The sequence below is a fragment of the Cimex lectularius genome, unplaced genomic scaffold (assembly GCF_000648675.2).
Source record: "Cimex lectularius strain Harlan isolate CLEC.00 unplaced genomic scaffold, Clec_2.1 scaffold349, whole genome shotgun sequence".
NCBI lineage: Eukaryota > Metazoa > Arthropoda > Insecta > Hemiptera > Cimicidae > Cimex > Cimex lectularius.
The window spans coordinates 347,286-367,706 of NW_019392869.1; the positions used below are offsets into that span (position 1 = coordinate 347,286).

The 20,421-nt window shown below is 35.7% G+C and overlaps 3 protein-coding genes across 6 annotated transcripts; 1 reads left to right on the forward strand and 2 right to left on the reverse strand.

Moving 5' to 3' along the window:
* Positions 1–209: 209 nt before the first annotated feature.
* LOC106668144 (proteasome assembly chaperone 1) lies at positions 210–4,946 on the reverse strand. Of its 2 annotated transcripts, none has more exons than XM_014396625.2 (5): positions 4,782–4,946; positions 1,110–1,198; positions 836–1,047; positions 532–724; positions 210–473 (listed from the first exon to the last, which is right to left on the reverse strand). In XM_014396625.2, exons 1-5 carry the CDS (start codon positions 4,886–4,888, stop codon positions 277–279), a joined length of 798 nt encoding a protein of 265 aa, XP_014252111.1. In that variant the 5' UTR covers positions 4,889–4,946; the 3' UTR covers positions 210–276. The 2 variants fall into 2 exon arrangements, with proteins under 2 accessions (XP_014252111.1, XP_014252110.1); XM_014396624.2 differs by having other exon boundaries at positions 532–730; positions 4,782–4,942.
* Positions 4,947–5,174: 228 nt separating this feature from the next.
* LOC106668145 (charged multivesicular body protein 2b) lies at positions 5,175–11,527 on the forward strand. Its single transcript, XM_014396626.2, has 6 exons — positions 5,175–5,349; positions 5,407–5,498; positions 10,368–10,484; positions 10,616–10,796; positions 10,858–10,964; positions 11,032–11,527. Exons 1-6 carry the CDS (start codon positions 5,313–5,315, stop codon positions 11,128–11,130), a joined length of 633 nt encoding a protein of 210 aa, XP_014252112.1. The 5' UTR covers positions 5,175–5,312; the 3' UTR covers positions 11,131–11,527.
* Positions 11,302–17,029, reverse strand: LOC106668143 (AP-1 complex subunit beta-1). 3 transcript variants are annotated; one of them, XM_014396621.2, is made up of 16 exons: positions 16,929–17,029; positions 16,628–16,751; positions 16,327–16,497; positions 16,112–16,273; positions 15,274–15,357; positions 14,371–14,564; positions 13,943–14,305; positions 13,707–13,833; positions 13,076–13,653; positions 12,812–13,001; positions 12,578–12,753; positions 12,431–12,517; positions 12,214–12,343; positions 11,984–12,155; positions 11,771–11,925; positions 11,302–11,710 (listed from the first exon to the last, which is right to left on the reverse strand). In XM_014396621.2, the coding sequence occupies exons 1-16, from the start codon at positions 17,003–17,005 to the stop codon at positions 11,639–11,641; spliced, it is 2,862 nt and encodes a 953-aa protein (XP_014252107.1). In that variant the 5' UTR covers positions 17,006–17,029; the 3' UTR covers positions 11,302–11,638. The 3 variants fall into 3 exon arrangements, with proteins under 3 accessions (XP_014252107.1, XP_024084652.1, XP_014252108.1); XM_024228884.1 differs by lacking the exon at positions 15,274–15,357 and having other exon boundaries at positions 12,812–12,992; positions 16,028–16,273; XM_014396622.2 differs by lacking the exon at positions 15,274–15,357 and having other exon boundaries at positions 16,028–16,273.
* Positions 17,030–20,421: the final 3,392 nt, after the last annotated feature.

Sequence of the window (20,421 nt, forward strand, 5' to 3'; positions counted from 1 at the left end):
ATTTTATATGATTTGGTACTGAAAAAATGAGTTTTTTCAAGTACAGCCAGTTTTAAAATGTAAAATTGATCTTATTTTATATAAAATAGTAATTTTATGTGTGGATGAAAAATAGAAAAGAAGGAAACCACCTGGTAATTTTTTCTTAACTTTTTGCTTACACTTAAAAAATTAAAAAAAAATTCATACTGTAAAAAAGAAAGTGATGGTTCAATTTGTACTATTTAATTGTAACCAAAGTACATTAAAAAAAATATATAAACAAATAAAATAAGGTTACATGTACATAAAGCACTGTTCGGAAGATGTGGACAATCTTGCAGCAAGGGTATGCGTCAAGAGACCTTTGAGCCGGTTCTGCTTTGTGAAGAGGTCAACAAACGGCTTCAGAGTGACAGAGTCGACCACAGCCCTGTCGGTGTAGACAATATAAAGCTTACAGTTTTTTCGTGTACACTCGCACCAAGATATAACTGAAATATATACAAAACTGTTTGACTGTTGCAATTTTATTATACGGGAATGAAATACCTGATGCTGCGAATCCGGAAATGAAATTGGGCTGTTCCAGAATTTGACAAGGGGGTATGCCTTCTAAATCGGAATTCGACGTGTTGAGCATCCTGATAAACGCTGGGGGGAGGTCATTTATCGAATCACAACGAAAATCTGCTGACGGCCTGTTGCAAAGGACGAACACAGATTTACTTTTCTGTATAAAATCCTGCAACTGTACACATTTTTAAAAAAATCAATATAGTCACATTTTGAAAATCAATCTTGTCAATTACACATTATTTTTAATGACTCTATTGCAAAGAATGGAAATACTTACAGTAATAAGCAAATTGTTGGCAAGGGTGAGATTGATTGCTGGAGACACAATCACAAGTCGTGTATGCAAGTCGAGCGAATAGATGTATGAAGGCTGCGTCTTCGGTGGTTTCACTTCCATAATGTCCATCGGCTCTTTAGTCTCATCCTGCTTGAGATTGATTTCGGCAATCGGCATGCCTGGCGATTCCAGCAGGTAATTATCGGTGAAACCTAAAAAAAAAATTATAATGATATGACGGCTTAATAGAAAAAATTAAAAATCTTGTATTCACCTTTGGCCACATTCCCTTCGGCGATTATCAAAAGGTCAAAGTCCCCAGTTAAAGCATTAGGTAAGAGTTCTTTAAGCTCAAGTAAGTTGCTATAATACAATAAAATATACATATTAGTCTAAAGTAAAACTCTCAGATTAAAGATTATTTGCAGATTGTGAGGTGTGGTCTGGTGTGACGTAGGTTTTACAAAAACATTTTCTTTATCATGCCGTTTCGATCTTAATTGAGATCATTTTCAGGGCTCAAAGTGTTTGTTTTCCTTATTCGTATTCTTGTGTGTCGTGTTGAGAGTCAACTGTTGAATGACACATCTACATGGAAAAGAAAAACTTTGAGCCCTGAAGATGATCTCAATAAAGTTTGAAACGTTGGCATGATAAAGAAAATGTTTTTCCAAAACCTACATCACACCAGACCGTATCATTGGCTAACGGTCACTAAACACCACACATTTCTCAGATTAATTTTAATTCCCATATCTTATATGTCAACATCATTGTGATGTTAAAAAACATTTTTTGGAATATTCAGTAACACACGAAGAATAAAAAAAGTGAAATCATTAATTAATGCTGGATTCTAATATTTATTCATTTCATTTTAATTGTTCTTATTGTAATTAAAAAAACGGTGATGTAGGGGTCAGCCCCAAACAATTAATGGGGAGGGGTCAGTGGCTGCAATGGGTTAGGCTTTGGTGCTCAACAATGTAAGGTAAAGGTCCCGAGTTTGAATCAGCGGCCCCTCAAAATACAAATTAATCCATATATGTGTTTAACACTATTAATTGACTGAATTAATTATTTAAATTAATTAATACTTTTTATTTAATGACTTAGTTGAGATGAAAAAGAGAGTGCCATGAGCAGGATTCAAACCCATGGTATTTGAAAATATGACAATAAGAGGGAAAATTCGAAAGGTTGTTGATTGTGATGAGGAGTTAGTGTCTGAGGGAAAAAACAAAGGGTTAAAAACTTAAGCTTCCAGAGCGACCCCGAGTGTAATATCAGATCAAAGGCTTGTTTTACTAGATATATCAATATATTAGATCAGCATTACCTTTGCTCAAGAGCAGTTACAATTTCTACAATGCAATGCCACAGCTCAATAGTGGAATGACAACGTCTGAACCCAAACTGATGATCAGGGATAAGGTTACAGAAATGAAATAAGAGGAAAGGTGTTTAAGTAAGACTTTATTGAGGATTTTGCTCATTATGCGCAATAGATTAATTGTAGGATGATTATGAGTCTTTTTAGACTTTTGAATCATTCGGCTGGGGGGGGGGGGATTTCCATTATTCCAGTATTTAATAACATTGTTAAAATTACTAAAACCAATCCCCCACACCCAGATACATGACTAACTGATAATTTTTTTTTCTTTTTTTCGAACCTCCACTTGTGAATGACATGTATCATCACTTTTTATATCAATTACAAACTCAACATTAAGTCTTACAAAATATTTAATGAATTTAACAACCTCTTTTTCTTGCCTACACATATTTCAGACCCAATGGAAACACCTCTTTCCTTCTTGGAAGCTGGAAAAAGAGGCGGTGAAGTTCATGAGATATTCCTATCTTAGGAGAAATTAATATTGATTAAATTTTGTGGTTATACAAACAACAAAAGATTGATTATTGAACTCGCTTCTTTAAGAATACCACAAATGCATCAGTTCGAATCCCAGCTAAGCCTTTGGATATTTATTTGTGAACAATTAAATAAAAAATGTATGATGATGCCTTAATACAAGAAAGGCAGTACATACCTGTCCCACTACAAAGAAAACTGCACTTGACCTTCCACCCTTACATATTTATGTACAAGAAGTGGCTTTTGGGACTGACAACGATAAAGCCACATCTAAGGAGGAGCCACCAAAAAATTCTGGAAAGAATTAAAATAAATGAGATGGTTATAACGGTACCTGACAAAATGTGAATAAAACTCAACTTTGACAGGCCCTTCCAAGTCTTCATGGATAATACAATTTTGGAAGAAAGGTAGTCCCAAGTTTCAGGAAGGGGCCCTAGAATAAATACATAAATGGATGCAAGATAGAGCAGGGTGTAGGTATAGGGGTAAAAGATCTTTACTGTACCCTAGCAAAGGACTTTGGACTAATCCCAACTATTTTCTGTACACAGGAGTTAAATAAGATAAATATGAAAGGTGCATAGATTTACATACTCTGACAGTCAGGCAGCCATAAAGGCACTAAATGCATGCTTTCAATCCCAAACGCATCTAGGAGTGCCTAAATCACCTAATGGCTCTAGGAAAACACAGCAAATTTACATTAAAGTGGATTTAGGGCATGAAGGTAAAGATGTTAATGACAGGCTGACCAACTAGCCAAAAAAAGGTGCTCCCTTCTCACCCATGAGACCAAAAACACATATACTGAAAAAATGGCATGAGAAAGAAAAACTCAAATGCTGGACAAAAGCAACAGGTATGAGATTTATAAATCTCTCAAAAAGGAAGGCTAAAGAACTTCTCAGCAGGCAGGATTTGAGGAAAATTACAAGCCTCTACACCCTCTTAACTACCACCTAAAAGATGGTGGGTAAAGCAGACAGAAACATGCTGACTCTGCCAGGAGGAACAGGGACATTGCCAGATATGCTTTATGAATGTGAAGCAGTAGCCTGGTTACGGTACAGCCACTTCTATAAGGCAATTCTCATACCAAAAGAGGTGCTCGAAGAGGCACCGAAAAGTGCTTTGGCTTATATTAAAAAGTGCACTTTCCAATGTAATGTTATCAATTTATTGGCGTTCCATAGATCTAAATAGGTCTCAGTGGAGGATGGTTTTTAAAATCTTTATTCAATCTGCCAAAAGGCTCAAAATATGTTAAAAATTGTAAACTGATCATAACCCCTTATGTGTATAACAGTATTACTTTACGATTATTATTTGAAGGTCGTGAGATGCGGTCTGGTGTGACGTAGGTTTTAGAAAAACATTTTCTTTATTGTGCCAACAATGTTTGTAAATCCCAGGCCCTAAAGATGATCTCAATAAAGATCGAAACGTTGGCACGGTAAAGAAAATATTTTTCTAAAACATAAGTCACACCAAACTGCATCTCACGACCTCCAAATAGTCATCAAGTAACGGACTCTAAACATCACACACAGTATTACTTAACTTTATTTTTGCAGAAAAAAATTGACTATTGCACAAACCTTATCCCCAGGATTCTAGTTTTTCAAAAATACACGTTTTAGTCAACTATCATATGAACTATCCACAATTTTAATATCATAGTTTGATCATTTATTGTCCTGGTCTACCTAACCTTGCTGTTTTGGTCTGTCAGACATTTTAAAAATGCAATTTTATTATTATTTATTTTGCTGTGCACAATTAGATTCTCTAATCTTTTAGTGAAGACAGTTGAGGATGATGACAAGTGTTGAATGACTTGCAGGCAGCTTAACACTTAACACTGCTTCAAGGCAATTAATTTTTTAACGTTGAAGTCTCCGTTCAAGTCAAAATGACCTTTTATTCTGTTTAACAAAATTTATTAGTCGATTTTAAAACTGTGGGAACAATATAAAACAAAATCATGATTATTTTGAATTGGCCGGTTGTCAATTAACGATTTATTGTTGCGATTTCTTTAATTGAAAATCAGGGACAAACCACGTATTGGAGCTCTGGAGGACGTCGTCGTCCTCGAAGTCGGAGTCGTCGTTGTCGAAAAACACCCTCGACGAAGGAAGGATCACTTCTCCAAAAAATGTGGCCATGACTTTCAGAAAAATGATCCACAAACAAATCAAAAGCCAGCGGATTTTAGAATTTGTAGAGGTTTCAAAATTGACGGCTTACAATCGATTTCTACAATACCATTATCAACCCTTTTGGACGAATACAAATTAATTAATTTTGGACAAACTTATCGTTTTGACGCTCATGAATCTGATTGGATCTATCTAAAAGATCGTAATAAATTTATAATGAACACTTTATTTGCCTGATCAAGATGTGAAATTTCAGTTGGAAAATCGATTTTTGGCTGTTTTGAAATGGCATTTCAAGGCGCCAGTTATTTGATATCACTTGTAAAGGCTCTGACATGGGTTCACCAAAGTGCCTCTTGTGAAATACTTTTATTCACTCTTGTATTGAAACATTTTTTTTATACTGTGCCTGTTTTTAAGTTTAACCAGAATGGACTGGTTTTTCAACAAACAACCAACGCTTAAAGGTAACAATTGACTTTATGGACTGAGTGGCAGGATGACTCATTGTTGACTTGTTGCAGAGCAACAGAGAGCCAACGAGAAAAATCTTCGCAAAGCTTCCAGGGACGTTGAAAGGGAGAAGAGGGAGATCGAAAGGGAAGAAAAAAAATTGGTATTTATTTATAATTTTATTTATAATTGTGGGTTTTGGTAGTTCCGGTGTAGTGGCACAGGCACCGGAGACGCCCTTGGCACAAAACCACTTCTACGATTGCCCCAACTCTCATTCAACCAAAGTGATGCATCAACTTTGTTTTTAAAAGATAATGCATCGGGCAGCCCCTGTTGCTAATGTGGAACTACTTCAAATCTTCTTTTATGCGATACTTTTGGCTGATTTAAAAGAAGTTGAAAGAAAAGCACATTTTGCGAAATTTTAGGTGGGTACACATCAGGGTTAAAAAGACTGTAGTTTGGTCGTTTTCGGCTGATTTCGGTCTGCCTATCCTCGCTGTTTCAGCCTGTCAGAAATGTTTCTGCTCCGTGCCGTCTTGCAGAACAACCAAACAGGTTCAACACTTTGCAGAACCCAAGAGCAAATCCCACATATTACATGATTTTTAATTATTAGAGAAAGACATTTGGAATGTAATCCAGAGTTCTCTTTGGTCTGATATTACCGCAAGAACTCGAGAACAGCAGGCAAAATAATTATTTTGGGAGATCCTGTGGTATGCAGTGTAATGGACCTGTAATTTGATTCTTACCGGTCAACTTGGTATGCTTATCCTCACTGGGTTGACACGTTTTGACATTCTGCCATTTTCAATGTGTCTGTGTGATTCTAATAAGTCAGATGTGTTTCAGCCTTTGGTGTGAACGAATTTACTTAAAAACAATTATTCAGAAATCGTGAGATGCGGTCTGGTGTGATGTAGGTTTCAGAAAAACATTTTCTTTATCATGGCAATGTTTCGATCTTTATTGAGATCATCTTCAGGGCCTGGGATTTACAAACATTGTTTACATTTAACAAATACATGTAGGATGTGGAAAAAAGTGAATTTATACAATGCAAAATATATTTTTTATATTCAATCAAAGTATTTCTACTTTGATTTCTACTTTCTACTACTCACTCAAAGTGTTTGTCTTCTGTGTAATTGTGCCATCTTGCGTGTCGTGTTGAGAGTGCCAGTGAGATATTGCTGTTTTCTGTTTATATATGTTGGATTTTGAAGGGGTGGGGAAGGAAGTCCGTATAGAAAAGACATTTTTGTACAAGGCATCGGCTTCTTTGAGGTGAAAAGAGCCGACGAAGGGAAAAAAACAGTAATGGTTCGACTAGATTATCCTTTCAGGATTATATAGAAAGGGATAAATAGGAAAAGGAAAGCTAAATTGTTGGAGAATTAGATATGTGAAAAATGTTTGATGTGTGGAATGTGATGAGATGATATATGTATGTTATCTATATTGAATTTTATTAATAATATACGTAGCTGCGACTGAGTTTACATGTATCTGTTCTGTAATTGATGCTGTGTTTATCTCTGTTGATGTAAACCATTTCTAAAAAATTATGTTTATGTTTGTTTTGTTCTGTGTAATATTTTTGGATTGTTGAAGTCGAAATTGTGTTTGTGTTCAAAATGGTGGGTAGCGAGTACTGTAGGATTTTGCTTGGGTTTTTTGCAATTACAGATATGTTGCTTTACTCTCTTGTCCAGATATTGGGATGTAAGACCGATGTAAGTTGCCGGGCAGTTTAAACAGTTGATCTTGTAGATTACGACAGATTTGTTTGTTATTGGTGTGGGATCTTTAATTTTGGAAAAAAATGGTTGAATTGTTTTATAATTTTTGAAAGCTATTTTGAAGTTATCGGATAATGTGTTTAATTTATGTGATAGGCCATGAATAAATGACATGGAAATGTATGCTGGTTTGTTTGTATTTGATAGACTTAATGTAGTATTATTAGTAATAGTGGATGGTGTTAGTGTTGAGTTGAAATTGGTGATTATTCTGTTAATAATGTGTTTAGGGTAGAGATTGTTATGGAGGATCTGTTTGTATATCTTTATGTTCTTGTGGTCAAATGATTCATGGCTTAGGATAATCATTCTGTGAAGTAACCCTCTGGCCGTCTTTATTATTGTATGAAAATGTTACTTAAAAACTTCAACACATTTAACTGGTTGAAGCATTGACATGACACTCATAACCTGGGTTTGAATCCAGCAGCCCTGCATTCAAACCCGACATACTTACAAATGGGCATTTTTTCAAAAAACACCGACACCCCTGAGGGTTGATATGACCTTTGCGAGCCCTTGGAGGAAAAAAAAAATCAAAATTAATTATTATCAAAACTTTGAAACACCGAGGATTTTTAGCCACCATATAGTTTTTCAAATTCATCGAGCTTTTCCTTTAACCATTTTCCTCCCAGACAACACTAATTTTTAACTGAATAGTTTTATTCAGAAGTGTTCTAAAAAAATAGGTGGTCTCATTGCAATTAAAAATGATTTTCAGTTCAAAATTGGCGCAATATTGTTTAAGTTTTTCCATCCAGTTTTGTACAACCTTGGTCCTTCACTCCACTTAAAAAAATTCTGCTATGTTCTAAATTTGTCGAGCCAACTTTATTTGCTTTAAAATTCATTTAGCCTAAATGCTTTACAACTTCTTCTAACGACTTTTCTTGGATAAGCAGTCTAGGCAGTGATATTTTACAACCACAGCAAAACCATTCAAATACATTCTGGTCTATGTCAGTATTATACCTTTTAGGGGAAAAATATGCAGGATTAGTCATTTCCATGTAAAAATTATCTAAAAGTTCCTTATTATTCTTTACGATTTCAATTCAATTAATTAAGGTTTTAAGTTGAGATAAAAAAGTCAGTATCACGAGCGGGATTCGAACCCACGACCTTCGGCTTGATACGCTGTTACTCTACCACTTGAGCTATCGTGATTTCAATCCACTGGGGCACTAACTTCCCATCTCTTAAAACCTTAATTAATTGAATTGTATTAATTGGTCAAGCGGACGTCGAAAAATAGTGAATTTAATGATTTAAAATGAAGTATACTTCACTAAAGCTCTCCGTGGCCATTTCATTTGTTGCCGAGAATCAAATCGATTACACGACATTTGAAAAATGGCAAAAAGGAGGGAAAATTCGAAGGTGGGGTTGAGATGGGAAGTTAGTGCCCAAGTGATCTAAGTCACGATAGCTCAAGTGTTAGAGTAGCGGCGTATCAAGCCGAAGGTCGTGGGTTCGAATCCTGCTCGTGATACTGACTTTTTTATCTCAATTTAAAACCTTAATTAATTGAATTGTATTGATTGGTCAAGCGAACCACGAAAAATAGTGAATTTATGATTTCACTTGCCTGGGTCTTTCCGTTGGAAAACTTTGCAACCAGGTCTCACACACTTAGTATTTTGCTTTTATTCGGCTTTAATTATATTAATTTTTTCTTTATGACATCAAATGCACTGAAGAAGTACATACACATGTTTTCAAGGAGGCACAATCAATATCTATTGGAATATTTGGAAATATTGGAAAGTGAACAAAATACCTAGGGGAAAACATTCATTTTTTGGACACTGCTATCCACTTTTGGAGAGTTCTAGAATCAGAATATAGTTGAAAAAGCTGTCCACATCCATTATTGGGAGTGTCTGCTTTATAGAGCAGTAAAATGGGAAGATGCCAGGGATTTATACGTTCAAGGGAAGTTTCACTGTACAAATTACATAAATCTTTCACACCATTCAAAACTCTATACCAATATAAAAAATAAAACATTAAAAAAAATGATTGACCAGAACAATAAAAAATCCAGACTTAATCCACCAAAGGCCCTGATAAACAAACACAGGCCAACAAACCTACCACGACCTTATAAGAGAGACTTGAATTCACATAAATTACACAGACCCACTGAAGATGGCCATATGGAAAAACGATAGACCAAGATAATCTGTAAAATTAAAAGAATTATTTTCAAAGAAGCATAAGAGACCCCTAAATTTCTATTAACATACTGCGGATCAGCATATATTCTTTTTATTATTTTAAAGTTATATTGGAAGAAACAATCTGGCACCCCCTACATTCAACGAAAATTTCATTTGGGTCTGGGTAGACATAGTTTATTTTAATATTTGTACACAATATCTTGCTAGTTTCGGGATCAAACTTATCAATTCAAAGTGATTAAATAAATAGAATCGATTCCTTAGAAAATTTTATCAAAATTCTACCTAATTGGATAAGCTTTAATTAATATGACATAATTAAACACTGGTGAAAAACTAAAAAGTAAAACTAATAAAAAATTTATTTTTAAAAACTATATTTTTTTACAGTTGCTGTATAAAATTTAATTTACTAATAAACATGTAATTATCAATTTTTTGTTTGCAATTGATCACGCCCTTCATACAGTGCCTCATTTTTATATTTTGTTTATATACAATTTATAAAGGACTGACTTCCAAGTTGTCATATATAGAAAAATCTATGATGCTTCTAGATACAAGATAATAGATATTTAACTTATGATGATACACTTTCATTGTGGTGAAATTTTGTTTTTAACTTTAGAAGAAAAACATTTTCTGGCCGACCGCACACTTGCAATTTGTATTTAAACACTTCTTAGGCTATTTGAATTTTTGAGATTCAAATAAGTATGAGGGTGGCCTAAAAACTTTTTTTTCTTTTTATAAATTCCGTGATGCAATACTAACTTCATCTATGGCAAAATTCATGTACTTGCTGTTCAACCTTTTATGATATATAAAAAGGAGTATTATGGGATAATATTTCTCAATGCACACTGGGTTTATTTTTTAATAGAATATTTAATTTTATTTTAAAAAGTCTTTAGAAAGATAAAGATATTTTATGATGGTGACTAAATTCTTTGCGAGGGAGATACACTTTGTAATTTTAAAGTGTTTTTTAGGAAAGTTAATCGTTGAAATCAAAGTTTACTTTTTTTTTTCTTTCAGGAGTTAGAAATAAAAAAAGCAGCAAAAGATGGAAATACAGCGGCATGCAAAATTCTGGCAAAACAGTTGGTCCAGCTCAGGAAACAGAAGAACCAATCTTTAAATTTTAACTCGAAGGTGAATATAAGTAACAATTCGAATGGGTCAATAACGCCAATCTAATCAGGTGCTATTATGCCTTATCTCACTTACTCAATGTTTATGCTTTTTATTTTGCAAATAAACAATTGACTTTTTTTTGTTTTGAGATTCAAGGGATATCGTCTCAGAATCGTATGATGGGCGTTAACGCTAAATTGTCTGATGCCGTGTCGACAACAGCTGCTACAATGAAAAACATAAACGCGGTGATAAAACCTGAAAAAATGGCTGCCGATATTAGAGCATTCCAAAATGCATCTATGAAAATTGACATGTCTGAAGAGATGAGTAAGTCTCATTTGGGAAAATGCAAAAACACAATTTATAAAATTGCCTTTGTCTTTTAAAGTTAACGACACTTTAGATGACATCCTCAATGAATCAGGCGATGAAGAAGAATGTGACATGTATGTTAATAAAGTACTCGATGAAATCGGAATTGAAATAGCAGGAAAGGTAAGGACTTCTGTTTTCTTCCTTTTTTACAAAATAAATATATTCAATTTTTGTTTTATTTTTAAAGGTAGCTACAGCTCCCTCTGCTGGCACAAGCAGCTTAAAATCTGAACGACTTCCCACTGCAGAAGAACTCGAAGAAAAAATGGCCAAATTACGTCACTAAATGCTTTTATATTTCATATATTTTTTAAATTATCATAACATGCTAGTATTATTTTTTATAAATAAATAACCATAAAAATCATACTGTAGAAAGTATCTAACAAAATTGCCCTTCCTATAAATGTCAAAAAGGAGATAAGTAGGTTGGGGTAATGAGTAAAATATGACTTAATTTGAGGTTCATACATATTGTAATTGTGATAAACATGATTTTTAAAATAATAACAATATTGCCATTATAATAATTTTAATGCAATATCACTTTGGCAATAATATAATTGAAATGATGTATAATAAAATTAAATATATAAAGAATCACGAAGCTCCCTCAGGCTGTTAGATGATTAATAATACACAATAATAATATGAATAATAAAAAGTAGCATTCTTGGAATGAATTGAGATTACCACATTTGATTTCTTTTTACTAATACAATTTTTGGGTAAATTAATAAATATTCTTTACCTTCACAGTTACAGTTGTGGGGAATCTATTTATTTCTAATAGGTTAGTGAAGTATGGCATCGTAAGCTTGGAAAATTCCAGACGCTATATCCAAAGCTCTCGATTTGAGGGAAAGCTGTAAGAAATACATGAGCCGTAATGACTGTTCCACGATGTTTAATATGAATAAACTTACAGTTATATCCGGATTTCCCGGCTGGATTTTCAGCTCATTGAGGACCCAGATGCCATTTGTGAGCTTGATACTCTGGTAAAGCATGTCTTGTCCCTCGACGTTTCTTTTCGCAATTGTGAAGACGTTGTTTTGCTGCATCTTCTGAACCACTATATCTGAAATTTAAAAAGTAGGTTTAGCCTCGGATAAAGGGAGACTGAATTGTTTATTCACCCGCGCTCGCCTGCACGTTGTTCAACGTGTAGTTCACCTCGTTCTGTGCAGGAATCTCCTTCCATGTGGAGAGGAAAACTCTCTTGTCCATTTGTCCGTCTTCAGTGAAAAACACATTCATCGGGATGACACAGGCAAAGTAAAACACGTCTATATTGTTTTTCACAGCGACCTGGAAATAAAATTCTATCATCTTGTTTTTTTACAATATGATAAAAAAAATCCAATACTTGTAGATTGGTCAGCGGTTCCATTCTTTGTATGGCTCCTGTTGTGCTGAGCAGTAATGATGTCTCATGGGAAACACCGGGAGGCAGAGGATTTACAACTTGTAATGCTCTAGCCGGAGTGACTCCAAAGCTAATAATAAATTTGTTAACTTATTTAATGCTTACGAATATAAAAAATAGTAATTTTCTATAATTAAAATTATGGTAACAAAAATACCTGTTTTTGTTCAACTGGATGGCAAATCCAGTCATTGGTTGCATTGCTTTGTTTGTGAACGTCATATCCATGCTGATCTGCCCATTCCTGCACATATTTCAGTTTAATATCATACAATCAACAGATTTTTAAAAGTAAAATGATTACTTTCTAGAGAAGGTTCCTGCTATTTCACACCCTTTCCCTTTTTCGGCAGACAACCAGATTGACTTTGGCTGCACATAAGCAATAGGCTGTGGTGTCGTGATTCCGAATATATCACCAAGTAGACCAGTCGTTGACTGGGAAACTGCTGCTGGTGCTGTATCACCAACTCCTCCCAACTTGAAATTACGGATTACAATTAAGATCTCATTTGAACAGTCAAGGAAAAAGTCTTACAAGAGAATCGAGCCCAAGAAGGTCAACAGGTTGTGCTGTTGGGGGCTGGTGTTGAGGTGCAGGCACCGGAGGCCCACTGATGTCCATACTTAGTAAGTCGCCAATCAAGGAATCCTGCGATGGAATGACTTGCGCCTGGCTTGCATTCGTTTGTTCGTGTACTGCTTCATTTGAGCCAGATCTAAAATTGCTAGATGCAATAAGTAACCAAACGTTTAATAAACATGTCAAATGTCCATAAAACAAAACAAAAAAAAGACAAACCTGGCAGGTAAGGATTTACGCAATCCTGCTCTACCTTCTACAAAGGCTGATGGTGGTTTGTGATAAACAGAAGCAAGGCTGGAAATATGGCATATAAGCTCATCGAGGAGTGTAGGCTCAAGAAGATCAGTCTCCTCGGAGATCAGTGGTTTCTCAGCTAGTACTACCTCCTTAGCTGCTCCTGGATCTGTTGAAAGAAGCCTCCAGTAAATAAATCCTCTGTCCCTCAGGTCCGGATTGTCCGAGTCTTGTGTAGCCAGGCTGAGGACTTGTTGGACCAACTCTTGGGTATCAGTGGGGCGTTTGAGGAAAAGCTTGACTATGGCGGTGAGCAGCTGCAGCTGTACTTGGGTGTTTTCGTCATGGAAACCCTCTAAGAAACTCTCCAAAAGTTCGTCTGCATTGTCAATCCTTTCTGCGTACTCGCCAATGATCCAGATCATGGAAGCACGAGCCTCAGGCTCATCTAATGTATCCAGATTCTCGCACAAAGTTGAGATAATGCTTTCGTACTTGTTGGGGTATTTCCTGAATATGTCTTTAATCACGACAATTGCTTCTTGCACAACATAATTAACCTAAAAATTGATCAATTAACACAAATTAAATAATTAATAAATTTTTTAATTACCTTTGTATGAATTAAGTCAAGCAATGTTGAAACACATCTTTCAGCAGATTGTTCTACTTTAATAGCACAACGACCGATTGCCCTTACAGCTTTCCGAACAAAATCCACATCTACTTCAGTTGCATATCTAAAACATTGTTAAATAAAATAAACAATAATTATTTTTAAATTTTAGCTGTAATATAATTTTTTTTAATAGTGAAAAAATATATGTAAATAATAAAACAGAGACATACTCTTTAAGTTCAGAAAGAACTTGAGCTATATTGGCCTGAGATGCGAGCCTGATCATGATATCTAGTTTCTCAAGTTTGACATAGATTGGATCGTTGTACTTGACAAAAAAGACCTTCATCTCGTGTTTGAGGATATCTGGCCTTTTCTGCACAATCAGATTTATATTTCTGAGAGCAACGTACTGCACTTCGGGCTCGGACGACAGCAGGGTGACCAAAGGTGGGGCCAGTTTCTTGGTCAGGGTAGAAACGAAGTCCGATTCTGAAGGCAGCATCTCCATAAATTTCATCAGTACTTTAACAGCACTCAAAACAACTGCTGCATTGGCATGTGCCAATCGTGGCGTTATCCTCTCACAAATGCTATAACATAAAATCACTTATAATATATATATATATATTTTTAAACAAAAGAGCACACATCAAACCTCTGTGCTTCTCGTTCGTCTTTCGGGCTGTAATTGGCTAAAGAGTCAAGTATGAACACTTGCCCCCATTCTGTACATTCATTTAAAGCTGTAAGCAATTTATTTATTGTCTGAGCATTCATTTCAACCAGAGGAGAACCGCTCACACTAGCTTCATTCATTTCTGAAAGAGCAGCAACAGCGTTGGCTACAACCTACAATAAAATTATTTAGTTAGGATTTCTCCTAATTCTCTGTCTAGATTTCCAAGTGCAGCAAGTTTTTAGTGATTATATTATCAGGTCTGTAAACTACATTAATTTAAACAATTTGTAGCATTTAGTTGGAATGTTTTGGAAAAATGCTCATGTATAGTTTAGACATACAGTATAATCTTGTTATCCAGAATGGTATCAAGCACCGTCACAGATAATAAGAAATACCTCAAATTTCATACTTCGAAGCCTTTTCTCCTCTCTAAATACAAATCATACACTTTCTGTACTGTGTGTGCCTATCGTCAATGTTATGTTTGAATATGTACACATATATCGTTTTTTTTTTCCAATAAGAATTGGTAAGCATGTGGTTTATTTTGATACAATGGCTTTGGGAGTAACAAACTAAATTTTGAACACCCACCATTGGTCACAAAAGGTCCTTGTGGTCTAAATGACATGAAGCTCAGTCCAACCTTATAAGGAAACCCCTACCCTTATTCTATTCATACGTTTCATGGGGACTTAATGCTAAAATACAAATTATAAAACCTTTTGTTGACTTTGAAGGTGGAAAAATTACACTGTGGGGACTGAAAGGGATTGGTTTATACAATTTAACAAGATTTTTTCAAGAGATCAGCATTTTCTTCGCGATACAAAATATCTAGATGTTACTGTATTACATTAAAAAAAAAGGTTTTACCATGGGATTTGAGTCGGAAAGAAGATCTTTCAACTGATCAAGGAAACCTTGGTCTTCAACGAGCTGAGCATTGATGTCATACAACTTAGCTACACAGACAGCCGCGGTTTTGCGCAGTGATTATATTATCAGGTCTGTAAACTACATTAATTTAAACAATTTGTAGCATTTAGTTGGAATGTTTTGGAAAAATGCTCATGTATAGTTTAGACATACAGTATAATCTTGTTATCCAGAATGGTATCAAGCACCGTCACAGATAATAAGAAATACCTCAAATTTCATACTTCGAAGCCTTTTCTCCTCTCTAAATACAAATCATACACTTTCTGTACTGTGTGTGCCTATCGTCAATGTTATGTTTGAATATGTACACATATATCGTTTTTTTTTTCCAATAAGAATTGGTAAGCATGTGGTTTATTTTGATACAATGGCTTTGGGAGTAACAAACTAAATTTTGAACACCCACCATTGGTCACAAAAGGTCCTTGTGGTCTAAATGACATGAAGCTCAGTCCAACCTTATAAGGAAACCCCTACCCTTATTCTATTCATACGTTTCATGGGGACTTAATGCTAAAATACAAATTATAAAACCTTTTGTTGACTTTGAAGGTGGAAAAATTACACTGTGGGGACTGAAAGGGATTGGTTTATACAATTTAACAAGATTTTTTCAAGAGATCAGCATTTTCTTCGCGATACAAAATATCTAGATGTTACTGTATTACATTAAAAAAAAAGGTTTTACCATGGGATTTGAGTCGGAAAGAAGATCTTTCAACTGATCAAGGAAACCTTGGTCTTCAACGAGCTGAGCATTGATGTCATACAACTTAGCTACACAGACAGCCGCGGTTTTGCGCACATAAGGATCCTCATCTTTTAAACATTTCCTCAAAGGCTCACAAAGATATTCGGTGATTTTATCGACTCTGATACATCCCATTGTTCTAACCGCGAGCGCTCTGATCAATGGGTTGGTGTCTTCACAATCCTGAAACATACCACTTGATTATTCTTTCCAGTTTATTAATTTGGCGTTTTTACCTTGACAAACGTGTTGACGGCCATGATAGCCATATCGGGCTGGCTTTTGGCGTAGTTCATTAGATAAAGGTAGACCAGCTTTTTCAGCTCGAGATTGTCAGTTTGCATGCAATTGACTACATCTGGGAAGAGGGCGGATACATCCTTGCCGACTGTCATTGAAGCAATCACCTGAAGCCGAAAAACACTTAAATCAATCATTTTTTTATCACTATCTCCCCCCATGAGAAAATATTTTATCCTAACAAGTTTAAGTTCCAGAGAAACATTTAATGAGAACAATAAGGGCATGTAGACATACCTTTTTGACGGCTTCTCTTTTCTTTTCTTTTTTATCGCTGTTCAATTCGGACTTGAGCTCGAAAATCTCGCCCTTTTTCGTCGTCGTAAAATACTTGGAATCCGTCATTTTATCTACTTGTCCTCTGGAAATGAAACAGTTTAATGAGTCGAACAGTTCAGGGGGCGTCGACACATCGCCCTCTTCCATTCATTTTCCTTTCACTTCTCGAAATCATTTTTGATGAAAAACAAAAAGGCTGACCTTTTTTGATCAGTTATCTGCAAAAAGTTTAAAGTAAAAAAGAAGAATTTGTACTTACTGATTATCTGCTATGCGGATAAGTACAAACAATCCATAGAAAGGTAACAACTTGTAACACAACACGGTGGCCAACATTCCTGCCACTTCTGACTTTCATTTCAATCAATTTAGGCATTTATGCTTTTACATAATTAACATGAATTTTTCAAGACAAATTCTCTTATTTCGTTAACTATAGGTTTTTTTAAATATTGATCTATAAATATAGGTGTGTTGTAACACAAATGATTTTTAGCCCATGGGCAACTTTTTTTAATATTGGGACCTGTTTTTCCATATTGATCAATAATTTGTCCTAATTAAATGTATTTATATTGTGTAAATATATAAAAACATTTAAACAATATATTTAAAATGGTGTAACTTAGAAATTACAATTAAAATAGAAATAATACTTATAGATTCAACTAAGGCAATATCAAAAGACTAACAAAAGTTCTTAAAAGAATGTTTTTTCCGATTTGTCAATTTTGAACTCCTGGTTAAGTCGAGATGTGTAGTGATTAGTGACGGTTAGTCGATAATTATTCAGAAATCGTGAGATGCGGTCTGGTGTGGTTTAGGATTTACATAGAAAAATTTAATAATTTTTTTCAATTTATTTGGTTTTTTTGCGTTTTTCTCGAAAACTACGTGTCCTATGAGCCTAATTCCATTTCCAATCGACTTAGCAGGTTGATTATCATCGAAAAAGACAATACATTTTTTTTCTCGATTTTTTGCGTTTTTCTCGAAAACTACGTGTCCTAAGCCTAATTCCTTTTCCAATCGACTCAGCAGGTCGGTTATCATCGAAAAAGTAAATAATTTTTTTTTGAATTTTTTTGGTTTTTTCGTTCTTCTCGAAAACTATGTGTCTTACGAGCCTAATTCATTGTCCAATCCACTCAACAGGTCCATTTACATCGAAAAAGACAATAACATTTTTTTCGAATTTTTTGTTTTTTTCTCGAAACCTACGTGTCCTACGAGCCTAATACATTTCCAATCGACTCAGCAGGTCGATTTACATCGAAAAATACAATAAATTTTTTTTTTTTTTTAAGGAATTAAGATATCGTGAGATGCGGTCGGGTGTGATGTAAGTTTCAGAAAAACATTTTCTTTATCGTGCCAACGTTTCGATCTTTTATTGAGATCATCTTCAGGGCCTGGGATTTACAAACAATGTTTACATTTAACAAATACATTTAGGATGTGGAAAAGTGAATTTATACAATGCAAAATATATTTTATATTCAAACAAAGTATTTCTACTCACTCAAAGTGTTTGTCTTCTGTGTAATTGTGCCATCCTTGTGTGTCGTGTTGAGAGTGCCAGTGAGATTTTGCTGTTTCATGTTTATATATGTTTGGTTTTGAGGAGGTGGGGAAGGAAGTCGGTATATAAAAGACAATTTTGTGCAAGGCGTCGGCTCCTTTGAAGTGAAAAAAGCCGACAAAGGGGAACAATGTGTTGGTAATAGTTCGGCCAGATTATTCTTTCAGGATTATATAGAAAGGGGATAAATAGGAAAAGGAAAGCTAAATTGTTGGAAAATTAGACTATGTGAAAAGTATTTGATGTGTGGAATGTAATGTAATGATGTATGTATGTTATTTGTATTGTATTTGATTAATGATATTGGCGTAGCTGCGACTGAGTTTGCATGTATCTGTTCTGTAATTGATGCTGTGTTTATCTCTGTTGATATAAACCATTTCTAAGAAATTACGTTTATATTTGTTTTGTTCTGTATGTAATATTTTTGGATTTTTGAAGTCAAAATTGTGTTGGTGTTCAAAGTGGTGGGTAGCGAGTGCTGTAGGATTTTGCTTGGGTTTTTTGCAATCATAGATATGTTGCTTTACTCTCTTGTCCAGATATTGGGATGTAAGACCGATGTAAGTTGCCGGACAGTTTAAACAGTTGATCTTGTAGATTACGTCAGATTTATTTGTTATTGGTGTGGGATCTTTAACTTTGGAAAAAAGTGTTTGGATTGTGTGACGAGCGGTTTCCCCGAGCGCGGCTCGCGGTTCGGATACGTCGCTCGCTAGGGCGTTCCGAGGGGGCAGCGAGCTACTCCACTCTAAGCCCGTCAAGCCTTTTTGGGGTAAGATGTGTCAGGTTGCCCGGGCTCGACGGGTGAACACCCTTTTCTTATTTGCTGCTAGTTCAGGCCAAGGAGGTTTGGGGAAAAGACACAAGAATTCGGACCAAACAATCAAGTCCCTTTATTGTTGTGACTAAACAATTCCCAATATGTACAACAAAAATAGTGTATAATTCAGAGACAACCCTATTACTGGACAATTATTTCTAGATACTTATAACTAGTGCTCTTATTTTCTATAACTAACTCTTACTACTAGGGACTTAATTATTGGGATAGCCGTATTAAAAGTAGCCGAAACCGCCCAACTGTTCTTAAATCTCCCGCCAACCAATTGACAAAAGTTTGTACTCACAGGATCCTGACGGATAGTCGGCGCGGATTCTACGAACTATGTTGCTTCGACGTTTCTCCCGGCGTCTCTCTCGACGTTCCTCCAGGCGTCTCTCTCGACGTTCCTCCAGGCGTCTCTCTCTACGTTCCTTTCGGCGTCTCTCTCGACGTTCCTCTGGGCGTCTCGTCCGACGGTCCGCCGGGGCCGCCCCGACCGAGGCGGCCCGACCGTGACAGCACTCCGCTTACCGTCTCTCTCTTCAATTCCTGGCCGTCTCCATGGAATTCTCTCAACTGCGGACTCCCAGACTCGGACTGCAGTCTACCCCGAACTCTACTCGGACTCAACCCGTATTCTCTCGGATTCTACTCTCTACTGCTCACTTCCCAGAGTGTCCCTTTTGTATCAATCCGTTCCGGGAGGAGGTGGGGAACAGTTGCATTTTGAAAATACTGTTATGCTTCCGGGTGACCCGACTGCCTTTGTCCTCTCAGGTCATTGAGTTATTACGGATGAGTCCGGGCATAAGCTAACCCTGAGGGTTGAGCAATAAGGCCACTCGTCAGCACGACAGCCAATTTTTCTAGGGCGATTGCCCCGGGATTGACCCACATTTCTTAATCGAAAACATCCAGCTGTTGTTATTTCGCCAGCTTTGTTTAGCTGCGTTTGGAATTTTCGAGAAAGACGGGGTCGGTTCCCGCGATTCTAGGCCACTTCCGGTTACTCAACTCGGCACAATACGCTTTCCCAACAATTAGCTCACACCTTTCTTACGTATAATCTTATATTTACAATATACTTAATTTCTATAAAACTATGTTTAAGATTCCCAACATGGAATCTTCACAGATTGTTTTATAATTTTTGAAAGCTATTTTGAAGTTATCGGACGAGAGAAATGTGTTTAATTTATGTGATAGGCCTTGAATAAATGGTATGGAAATGTATGCTTGTTTGTTTGTATTTGATATGCTTAATGTAGTATTATTAGTAATAGTGGAATGTGTTAGTGTTGAGTTGTAGTTGTTGATTATTCTGTTAATTATGTGCTTAGGGTA

What these genes read in the sequence shown, in the direction of transcription:
- LOC106668144 (XM_014396624.2), bottom strand. Translation starts at nt 4,888, where the DNA reads ATGGCCACATTTTTTGGAGAAGTGATCCTTCCTTCGTCGAGGGTGTTT. An exon ending in CTCCAGAGCTCCAATACGTG is followed by an intron (nt 1,199 to 4,781) that starts GTTTGTCCCTGA and finishes ATTGTATTATAG; the next exon opens with CAACTTACTTGAGCTTAAAG. An exon ending in CGAAGGGAATGTGGCCAAAG is followed by an intron (nt 1,048 to 1,109) that starts GTGAATACAAGA and finishes TTTTTTTTTTAG; the next exon opens with GTTTCACCGATAATTACCTG.
- LOC106668145 (XM_014396626.2), top strand. Translation starts at nt 5,313, where the DNA reads ATGGACTGGTTTTTCAACAAACAACCAACGCTTAAAG. An exon ending in CAAACAACCAACGCTTAAAG is followed by an intron (nt 5,350 to 5,406) that starts GTAACAATTGAC and finishes GACTTGTTGCAG; the next exon opens with AGCAACAGAGAGCCAACGAG. An exon ending in AAAGGGAAGAAAAAAAATTG is followed by an intron (nt 5,499 to 10,367) that starts GTATTTATTTAT and finishes TTTTTCTTTCAG; the next exon opens with GAGTTAGAAATAAAAAAAGC.
- LOC106668143 (XM_014396621.2), bottom strand. Translation starts at nt 17,005, where the DNA reads ATGTTGGCCACCGTGTTGTGTTACAAGTTGTTACCTTTCTATGGATTG. An exon ending in AAAGAGAAGCCGTCAAAAAG is followed by an intron (nt 16,498 to 16,627) that starts GTATGTCTACAT and finishes TTTCGGCTTCAG; the next exon opens with GTGATTGCTTCAATGACAGT. An exon ending in TTCTTGGGCTCGATTCTCTT is followed by an intron (nt 12,754 to 12,811) that starts GTAAGACTTTTT and finishes CGTAATTTCAAG; the next exon opens with TTGGGAGGAGTTGGTGATAC.